The sequence below is a fragment of the Chelmon rostratus genome, chromosome 21 (genome assembly GCF_017976325.1).
Source record: "Chelmon rostratus isolate fCheRos1 chromosome 21, fCheRos1.pri, whole genome shotgun sequence".
Lineage (NCBI taxonomy): Eukaryota > Metazoa > Chordata > Actinopteri > Chaetodontiformes > Chaetodontidae > Chelmon > Chelmon rostratus.
In genome coordinates, this window is record NC_055678.1 from 16,707,773 (window position 1) to 16,718,458 (window position 10,686).

General features: G+C 44.2%; 3 protein-coding genes across 3 annotated transcripts; 1 reads left to right on the plus strand and 2 right to left on the minus strand.

The window, feature by feature from the left end:
• On the minus strand, positions 1 to 1,322 carry ccl34b.9 (chemokine (C-C motif) ligand 34b, duplicate 9). Its single transcript, XM_041963445.1, has 4 exons — positions 1,211 to 1,322; positions 956 to 1,112; positions 292 to 370; positions 1 to 101 (listed from the first exon to the last, which is right to left on the minus strand). The coding sequence occupies exons 1-4, from the start codon at positions 1,278 to 1,280 to the stop codon at positions 75 to 77; spliced, it is 333 nt and encodes a 110-aa protein (XP_041819379.1). The 5' UTR covers positions 1,281 to 1,322; the 3' UTR covers positions 1 to 74.
• Positions 1,323 to 1,566: 244 nt separating this feature from the next.
• Positions 1,567 to 7,421, minus strand: LOC121624990 (RNA-binding protein with serine-rich domain 1-B-like). Its single transcript, XM_041962989.1, has 7 exons — positions 7,306 to 7,421; positions 5,712 to 5,858; positions 5,299 to 5,478; positions 5,080 to 5,182; positions 3,875 to 4,028; positions 3,538 to 3,679; positions 1,567 to 3,260 (listed from the first exon to the last, which is right to left on the minus strand). Coding segments are annotated over exons 1-7 (828 nt in total). The 5' UTR covers positions 7,308 to 7,421; the 3' UTR covers positions 1,567 to 3,160.
• On the plus strand, positions 6,952 to 10,392 carry LOC121624989 (solute carrier family 2, facilitated glucose transporter member 11-like). The gene has a single exon (XM_041962988.1). The coding sequence runs from the start codon at positions 7,135 to 7,137 to the stop codon at positions 8,728 to 8,730; it is 1,596 nt and encodes a 531-aa protein (XP_041818922.1). The 5' UTR covers positions 6,952 to 7,134; the 3' UTR covers positions 8,731 to 10,392.
• The last annotated feature ends 294 nt before the right edge of the window (positions 10,393 to 10,686 follow it).

The window sequence follows — 10,686 nt, forward strand, 5'->3', positions numbered from 1 at the left end:
GGAACATTTAATCAAGTTAATTGACAAATTCAAGGCCATGATGCGTCATCTTCACCTTGTTTGTTGAAGGCCTTTCACAGGATTTTGCAAAATATTCCTCTCTGTTGAAAAAAACAGTTACAGAACTGTAAATGTCCTCTATTTAAGCTGCATTTGATTTGTCGGTTTAATGCAATAAAACTAGAAAGGGTTGTGTATGTTCTCTTGAACTCCACCTCCTATCAGACTATGAACAAGATGTGTTTCTTTCAGCTGTAAATTCCAGTGTGAGAGGGAGTTCTCTGGACTTACTTCCTGTAACTTGCGGAGTCTTTCTGGCAGCCAGCTGGCCTTAGGATCCACACAAAGTTCTTGACTCACAGTGACGAAACTAAAGGGGCGAAGGGGCAGATAAGAAAAAAATAAACGATTTTTCATATGTACCCATGTGCCATGAGTCATGAAAAATGCAGTCGAAGCACTGTGAGACGTTTTGGGGAAAGGCTTTCATGCTGAGGGACAGGATGACGACACTGACACACCGCTCTTTTGTTGGCATGGAGGCAGAGTAACGGAGGACGTGTAACAATTTCTTGAAGAGCAGAAGGGCGACAACACAACTTTAGGATGTCGACACTATGGTGTCGTTCATTAACAAACTGTCACAGCCTGTCACTCCCCTTAAAACCTCAACCTGGCTGCTCCATTTAAAGAAATGAGACATAAAATGTTAAACAGTAAGCAGGTAAAGTTCTTGCAGGTTGAAAAACAACTGAGCTCTTCTTTCTTTTTAGTCTCCAGCGCCCGATTAATGCACAGGGTATATAGCTAAGTGATGTAATAAGTTACAGGACAATGCAGGCGATGCTCTCTCCATCACATTGTTTCTCCTCAGCTTATGATTAACTTCGCAGGGGCCGTTTTCTGGCACACAACGTGACCGTGAGCGAACCTTGTGTGTGAAGACCTTACTTACATGTATGCATGTATTTTACAGTTGGGGAACGTGCCTTCCATCTGTTCAAAGCAGGCGCTCACAGGTTCCCTGATGTGGGCCTGTGAGACCTCCATACAGCAGGGGGGAGCGACTGGCAGCTGGTTCGGGGGCTCAGGTGTGGCACGCTGAAGTTGCCCTACAATGCAAAACACAGTTACAGAACTGTAATGAGCGGCTCCCATCAGCTGTGTACGCTGCTTTGAGTTCAGTCTGTTATCACAGTATCACACTCACCTTGCGCAGGAAGGAAGAGCAGCATGTTAGCACACATGAAAGACAGTCCGCAGCTGATGGAGAAATGCATCCTGGGTTTCTGAGATCTGGCGAAAGTGAATGTGACTGTCTGATTCTGAACACTAACTGAGGAGGCTCCGACTTCCCAGAGGACAAATCTCTGATATGAATGCAGCCAATATGAGGGGGACACACGCCCCTCATTGCTCATTCGAGAGAAAGAGCAACACCCTGTGTGACACCTTGTGACTGGGTTGCTCAACGTTGCTCCCTGAAAGTAAAGTTTAAATACACATGCTGAGTTCAGCAATGGTGTAATGTATCTGAATTACTGACAGACAAACATGTTTTTTAACAGTTCAAACCATGAACTTTATTGTCAAGCCATCACACACATACACCAAGTCAAGCATGTTGCATCAGTCCGCCTCTGAAGAGAACAAGTTAGCACAACTGTTGATCCCAGAGCTAAAACCACAAACGTCTGGATCAGAAGATCACAGTGTGACACATAAAAATCAGCTGGAAAAAAGAACAGGAATTCCTGATGCACCAGCGAGACACGCGATAACCTTCTGACCTCTACCGACACTGTAATAACCACCGTGTCATTTCCAGACTTCTATTGAAACAGACATACACTGCTAACTGATATTTGACTTATGACTCACTTGTATAGCTGCCTTTGTAACTGTGATTTACTGGAAGAAGTGATGCTGCGGCGTCATACACTAACAAAGGCCAGGGTTAGAGAAGAGATGGCTTTAAAACAACAATTATGACCAGTAGCACCATGTCACATCTGTAATTCAATAACAGTAATTGATTGCACTGGACCACAATGAAAGTTAACATCCGGGCTCTGCCAGATGAACGCTGTCTGCTGTACTGTACAGTAGGATGATTTTAAGACCGTCTCAAAGTCATTAGTTCACCTGCTGCTTCGGTGATGAGAACACAGACACTACAATCGACCATATGATCCCACAAGATGATTTGCTCCACGCTTACATGACGGTAATATATGATGGTAGATGACTGTAACACACTTAAGTGCAGTCACCTGTTTTTATGAGCATTTTCTATTTGTGTGTGTAAAAAAAACAAAAATAAAACAGTGATTATGCTGTTAATTAAAAAAAAGTCTGAATGTCGCAAAAAAGATTTTCCGCTTGGCTTTTCTTCTGCAATTGCTTTAATGGCACCAGACTTAATGACGGGATAATTATCACCATCAACTCTTTATCTCGATGTAGTAACGGCTAATTGATAATAATACGTGGCGAGTGGAAACATGCATGGGCTTACGTTTTCTTTGCTGACTGGAAATTCGTTCAAACTTTTGCGTGAAATTTGGATTGAAACTTGTTCACTGTGTGAGGTTTATGATGTACTGTACACAGATGCATCCTAAACATGAGCCCATGTTAGGCCGAATCAGGCCTAATGACTTCACAGCACAAGATCCGCGATCTTACTCAAGTGGCAGAAGCTACTTATAAAAAAAGCAAGACATTTAACTTATATTTGTAACTTCCATGGTGCATACTGTGTCATACACAAATTGTGCAATTGTCTGTTCATTGTTTTTTGCATTTTGTTGATTCCAAAACTCAACAGTATTTCTGGGATTTGAATAAACTGCTTTACTGACCACCACAAAACTGCGACAGTTACATTATAAGTAGTACGTTACTTATCATTTAGCTTGAGAGCTCATTGTCTCAGTTTTATGTCTCATCATTTAAAACTGCGTTTGCTATAATGTTAGCAAAAATCATCCGCCCAAATTATTCCATCAGGGATACAGTAGGAATTTTGGTGTCCATGTTCTCATCACGCAGGTTCTGATGGTTAAACCACTAAAATATGTATTTCCTTCATGTTTGTTTGGTCACACCGATGATCAAAAGAACACAGCAGAGGGGAGGAGGAAGGGTTTCCCAATCACTAGCGGGAGGAGTTGGAACTAGAGCGTGACCGGTGCCGGCGGCGGCCGGGCGATCGAGACCTGCGTCGCACTGGAGAGCGTCGCCGTGGAGACCGAGACCTAGGAGAGGTAGAAAGACAGATTAAGGTGAAAGGTGGACAAAGAGCGACGGAGACAGAGAGGAAATAATGAGAAATAAATGGAAAAAAAGCTGAAAAAAAACCTAACTTATTTTACCTACATTCTACATTCTGATTGTCATAGCAACAAGCAGTAAAATACAGACTGTATTTTAATTTAGAGTAGCAGCACTTGTGCGATAATCTGCATTATTTGCTCCTCAAATAAAGCACTGCTGCACCATTTCCAAAGCCGGTACTCATCACATCCTGCTCACCTTCTCCTCATTCGAGGTGGAGTGCGTCGCCACATTGGTAGTGGGGGAGGCATCCTGCGAGGAGGGGACAGCCTGCGGGGGGGTAGGCGCACTGTGGGAGTCAGCACAGCTGTGACTGTGATCTCCTGACCGTCGATCTGACCTGAAAGGGAAAAGAAAGACAGGAAATTAAGAATACTGTGGGTTTGGCATTTCAGCGTGATAAAAAATAGTCCATTAATTTGAGACATTAGTAAAAGTGCCACAAAGAAACAAGCTCATCACTGAGCGGTCTGTCAGCCTCAACCTACACTTATACAATCATACAGAATACAGCTGTTATACAGTCTGTTCTTACCTCCGTCCATGTGTTTCAGGGCCTTCTCCGCCTCCTCAGGTGTCTCAAACTCCACGTAGGCGTAGCCTTTGGACAGGTGAGGGTGGACGCGGTTCATGGGCATGTCGATCATCTTGATCTTGCCATAAGTGGAGAAGATCTCCTGGATGTGCTCCTTCCAAGGCACAATGCAAAACACTTTGAAATTTGCCACGACATCTAGACACATTTATATGTAATTCTATATTTATATCCTTATTCTGCTTCTCTTTACTCTAAGTACCATGTCAGCTCCTTGTATAAAAGGAATTCATGCCACATGAGAACAGCTTCAGGTGGATTTCAGCTGTGAAGGCAAGATGCACTAAGAATAATTTTATTATAACCAGAAGAAGGTAATAGCATTGTTACATAATTCAAGCAACAGCTGAATTATTAATCAATCTTTTTAATCATTCATGTGTATAAACACTCATTTCTTTTATTGTTGAAATGATGCCCCTGTATAAACAAGGTAACGCAGCCTGCAAACATCACACAATTAATGTCCTCTGTTTTCCTTCCTTTTTACTGTGTCACTGATTGCTTCCTGTTGGCTCACGTCCATACTCTGATTCAAATGCTCAGCTCCTGTACACTTAAAGTTAATGTGGATTCGAGGCAACTGCACGCCGTGAAAGCTTCTTATTCAAACTACCTCCACACTTACTTACCTGCTTTTTGAGTGCTGCTTTATTGTAGGTCTTCACTACCATATAATATGCTGAGCAACATTTTGGGAAGATCATTTGAGGGCATAAAAGTTAGACTGTTCCTAGGTTACTCTGTCACTGTGTCTTAATCTTGCACTCATTTCCACATGCTCTAGAAAAAAACAGCATCTGCACTTCAAATAATCTACTAACAGCTCGATGCCGTGTTCGTCTGTTACTCGCCTTGCTAGGAAAATACACATTATGACATCCCTGGTTATAGAATGGAGATCCTAACATAATAATCACAGAAAAAAAGAGAAATGTGAGGAAAAAGTGTTGTTTCCTAATACTGGAAATATATTTGCTGCCTTTTACATGCGCTGCTTTTTGCCCTGACGCACAATGCTGACAAGGATCACACAAATACTTGAGATGGTTTACATTCAGTCAGGCAAGCAGTGTAAACAGTACTGTAAACCAGCACAAAACAGCATCAGCCTGATGAGGTCAATAGTGTGGTAAAACAGTCACCTTGATAACATTTCTGGTCAGCCGGCCCAAGTAGACCTTGGTGGGTTTGGGTGTGGGGCTCCTACGGCGCCGGTCTCTGTCATCCTTCTTCACTGATTTTGACCTAAAGTCAAATATTTATATCAGTTAATATTTTACTCATTAATGAGTTTACTACTGACTGCAGTGGGAGAGATTCCAACATTTTTCAGTTATATATTAAAAGAACTAAGTCCAAACTTTGAGCGTGAGCGTCGTCTGTTGTTGTGGCGCTGGCGGCTGGGGCTCGGTGAAGAGGACGAGGAGGAGGAGGAGGAGGAGCGAGAGCTGGAGGAGCCCGAGTGGCTGGAGGCAGAGGAGCTGGAGCCACTGGAGGAGCCGGAGCTGGAGCCTGAGCTGCTGCTGGAGCTGGAGCTGGACCTAAGCAAGAGCAGATTTAAGGATGGGAAGAAGTGGCTGAACCGGTTTAAAACTGTTCATCCCGCATTGTCCAAAGTAAAGAGAAGGCCCAAGGGTATCGTCAGAGCAAATGATACAATACAGAGCACCTCTCATCCAATGAAAAATGAATCAATATGAAAAATGCAACAATGAACACTCAAATTGGATAATAAAATTATATAAGATAAGATTATATAAGAATAGCATCTGACCTGCTGCTCCCACTGGAAGCACTGCGCCGTGCGCGGTTCTTCTCTCGGCCCCGGCCCTTATCAGCTCCTTCTTTCGTGGCTCCCGACTTCTCCTTGCCTCTCTGTTTACTTCTGTCATCCTCCTTCCTCTTTGTTGGGGATGGCGCCCTGTTGGAGAAAAGGAAAGGAAAGGAAACAAAAGTTAGGATTTAAGGCAGTGGACAACACTTAGCAGCCATGAAATCTGACACTTTCGTGTTAGGCATTGGTAATCTACTGTATCTATTGTTTGCAAAGCAGTAACATCAAAGACTCCTGACTGCTGACTAGTAGGTAAACTTCCAGGTTGGCAGCTGAGATTTAAATGCATAAATATGCGTGCACGGTGGTGATAATGCAAAACACATGAACATCTATGTAATCTGTATAATTTTTACAGCATAATCTACTCGCAGAGTCGGATTTTAGTGCTCAGAATCTCACTCGCGCCATAGTCCAAACAACGTTACCACGTTAAATCCAAAAGGGGGGGATGAAACGAAAATAGATCACTTTGCACTGACTATAAACCAGGGTTGTAGCTTCTTTTGACAATACAGCTTTATTTTTCAAGTGGCTCCTCGAAGGACAAATGCTGAAAATCACTCCACTCGGAGCTGAATATGTAAATTACATTTTACGGTAGCTGGCCTGACTTGCCCACGTTAGCATTAGCTAGTGAGCTAATTTTGGCTTCCCATGTTGTTCTGTTTATTCAAATGTCTGTATTTGAAACTCAAATACTTTTTTATTACGACTCCGACGTTATAGTGTCGTAATAGGTCATGCATAAATATTTCTCAAGTAAGAAATGCAAATCGATATGCCAGCGTTTACTCACATCTTTCCACCTACTCCTGACAGTAACAGTCGCAGAAAGATGACATAATGCTTTAGTTTGATGTTAACCAATCAAAATACTCAACGCACATAGGATGCATAGAGTCGAGAAGCCCTCAGTATGGACTGCCAGGGTACTTCTTTCATTTTTAGCTGTAGACGTTGTCATCTCAGCTCAGAAGATTAATACCACTACTACTAATAATATTATTATTAATAATAATAATAAAAATAAGAAGAAGAAAAATTGAACGCAGAAGCACTGCTACAATGCTACTGTTCATACGCGATTTTCAGGCTGTTTCACCTGCAAGGTAGTACTGAGGTAAAAAACACCCATAAACCGGCTCACCGGTACAATGTCACTTTCCTTTCGCACCTCGCTGCGACAGTACCGTTAACGTAGTTATAGAAGTCCAAATCAAATCAAACATTGAGCTAGAAAGTTATCTATTATGCTAAAACCCTAAATAGCTAACTGTAGTGTTTGTAAGGCATTTGTGCTGCTGGCCACGGAGGTAAGGGCACACACGTTTGCTTTTCATGTAGGACAGCCGGATTTAAGATGAACTCCACAGACGACACTGAGCCCAATCAAACCAGCAAACCCTCCATCAGGATCCTTGCTCTGACCGTGTTCTGCGCTGCCATTGGGGGCACCTTCCAGTATGGCTACAACATCTCTATTATCAACGCTCCAACCAGCTACATCCAGGTCTTCATCAACGACACCTACATGGAGCGCTGGGGCGTCGGTCTGGAGACACCTCAGGTGACCCTCATGTGGAGTCTTGTTGTGTCCGCCTTCCCTCTGGGCGGCTGGCTCGGGGCGCTGTTGGCCGGGCCTCTGGCGGTCCGCTTTGGTAGGAAGAACTCGCTGCTTCTGAATAATTCCTTCCTGTTTGTTGGCGCTGTGTTTGTGTTGACATGCAGGGTAGCGAAATCATATGAGATGCTTGTCTTTGCCCGTTTCCTGGTGGGGATCAACTCAGGAGTTAGTATGAACGTCCAGCCGATGTACTTTGGTGAAAGCGCCCCCAAGCACCTCCGAGGTGCTGTGGCTTTTTCCTCTGCTGTGTTCACTGCATTTGGGATCTTCATGGGTCAGATTGTGGGACTCACCGCACTGCTGGGCACAGAGCCTCTTTGGCCCTACTTACTAGCGAGCAACGCTTTGCCGGGGTTGTTCCAGCTCCTCACCCTACCCTGGTTCCCTGAAAGCCCCAGGTACCTCCTCATTGACCGTGAAGACAGGGATGCATGTGTCCGAGCGCTGGGAAGGCTTCGTGGCGGGGAGGCTCCTGCCTCGGAGATGGAGGAGATGCTTCAGGAGCAGCAGCAGCAGGCCTTAAATTCTGGATCCGCGGGCCCTGCCACAACGCCCTGGGCCCTGTTTAAGAATCGCAACCTGCGAGCCCAGCTCAGAACGGTTATGGCTGCCAGCACTGCCATGATGCTCTGCGGCAATGACTCCATCTACTTCTATGCTACCTACATCTTTCTCGCAGCGGGCATCCCTCCAGAGAAAATCCAGTACGTCACCATTGGCACGGGGGCGTCTGAGCTAACTGCTTCTATCCTGAGTAATCTGCTGATTGAACGTGTGGGCCGCAGGTCCCTTCTCGTGGGAGGGTACTGTCTTATGTCTTGCTGGAGTGTAGTCTTCACTATAGCTCTTACCCTCCAGAGCCACGGGGTGGACGGGATGGCCTACCTCAGCATGGCATGTGTGTTCGCCTACATCCTCAGCTTTGGCTTGGGACCAGCAGGGGTGTCGGGGATCTTACCAGCCGAGATCTTTGACCAGGCAGCTCGGCCGGCGGCGTACATGGTCGCTGGCTCGCTCATGTGGATGAGCCTGTTCCTGGCTGGAATGCTGATCCCCTTCATTGTCAGCGGCCTGGGGAACTTCTGCTTCCTGCCATTCTTGGTCGTGTGCTTTGTGTCAGCTTTGTTCCTTGGGTTCACCTTACCAGAGACTAAGGGCAAGACGCTGGCTGAGATTACTGCAGAGTTTGATAAAAAGAACGGGGTGAAGGAGAGGCCAGCTGTGCAGCTGGATGGGCCCATTAATGAGCAGTACCAGCTGGGTAAAGCCTGCTCCTTCACTACCCTGACGCAAGATCCCGACCCTCACCCGAACCATAAGATTGGGGACTAACATTTGGCATCCTCCAGTAAAGGGAAATAAAACATGCAGTGCCTTTGTGGCCTCTTAATGCATTTAGGTGAAAATTACTAACATATATGAAGTCTAAAGTGTCCTATTTATACCATATTAGCTCTGTGTAGTGGCTGATAATTCAGTTTATTTCTGATTACATGAGCTAATTCATTCCTGGAGTGGAAAGTATTGGAACGTCCTGCTGAAGCAGAAGTGTTGTTCTTAAGTTTACGCCTGAAGCAGGTGAGCGTTAACTTGTGTTTAAAGGAACACAGGATGCTCTTTTATTATGTACAGCATTGTCACATAGAAAAGCAAGGCAGCTCTCTTGTAGCAAAAGCGTAACTGAAACCTGAATATGAAATTTGCCTTTTCCAACTGTAACAAACAAATGTCCACTCTGTCTCCAGTGGAAACAGAGGAGGACTACGGTAGCGCCGTTATCGGCTGAAGAGAAATGTACCCAGACCTTCACAAAACAATTCACCTGTTGTTTTTTCACCTCAGTCAGCTGGTTTTGCTCATTGTTGTTCTATTTTTTTCTCATAAATGATTTTATGCCAAAGACTTGATACATGTTTTGAATTGCTGCACTTTTATGAATCTAAAATACAACTTAATTGTACTGCTGTGGTTTATTGGTCTCCTCAGGAGACAATAAGCAGTCTGACAAAGTGGTTAACTCAAGAAATGCTGAAAAAGACCCGCTGGGGCTCTCTGGGGGTCTTGACAACGACGGAGGTGTTTGCAGTACAGTAGTTAATCATTTGAATTGCCTGTATTCAAGGATTATCTGCTTTAATTCAACACCTCTGCACCATTTATGTAACAGTGCTTGTGTATTGTGCAATCTGATTATAATCTCTGTTTCAGTGACACGTCTGTTTGGTCCAGTGATCCATGCTTGAGTACATTTTCCTGTTCATTGATCCATGTGAGAACACTGCCCCTGTAGACTCATCTTAAAGACTAGACTGTATGTGTGTTAGTTGGACTCCCACACAAGATATCATTCCTACTGGTGCTGCTAACAGCATGATCCCACTCAGCCACCCTCTGAAATGTCTTCTGTGCGCCCTCATTATTGTATTGCGTATTTATGGCTGCAACTCTGCAGAACAGCCAGTAGGTGTCGCCACTGTCTTTGGTCTTGGCTTGCTCTCCTGTCTGTGCTGTATGATAATAAACTGTATAATCTCAAAGGGACCTACAGATGTAACAGCCAGGCGAAGATGCCACTTTTAAAATTCAACAGCTGTCAGCTCACAACCATCGCAAGCCTTCTGTGGACCATCTGTCATAGCCTCTGTATGTCCCCTTTTCAAAATGAACAGCCAGCACATGAAGATGCCTCTCCTGAAGATGAATTGTTTACATAATAATCCAAATTGCCCTCTGACACCTCTGTATCCTTGCTGCATGACAGGTAAAACCCCTGTTGTAGCAGGTGGCAGATTCTGTGCACTAACTGGATGAAATATTGTTATTGTCTGACGCTGTTCTTCCAAAGCAAGATACGACAATCCTCAATGATTGTAATGATTCTGTAAAAATCCCACTGCATGATTCTCAGGTTTTATTTTGTACCTAATGAATATATATTTTGCACATTGCAATTATTTATTCAAATATATTTATTCAATGAGATCTACCACTGTATGCTGCAACAATAAAAAAAAAAAAAAGTGCTGACCTACGCCATCGTCTTCTTTGTGATTGGGTTAGTTTGACTGATTCCGTCTGTCGGAGCTAACTGCTTTCTTAATTACATTTAATCACATTACTTTGGCTCCCTTTGCTCCTCAGCATTTTAATCCTACCCACTTCTGTTAAAACTGCCAGCGTAATGCTGTTTATTTATGGAAACCATCGCTGTTCGAGAACATCTCACTCTAAAGCAGTGGGTAATGTCCAAGTGCGCCGATCCACTGGACTCTGTTGCATAATTTCGGC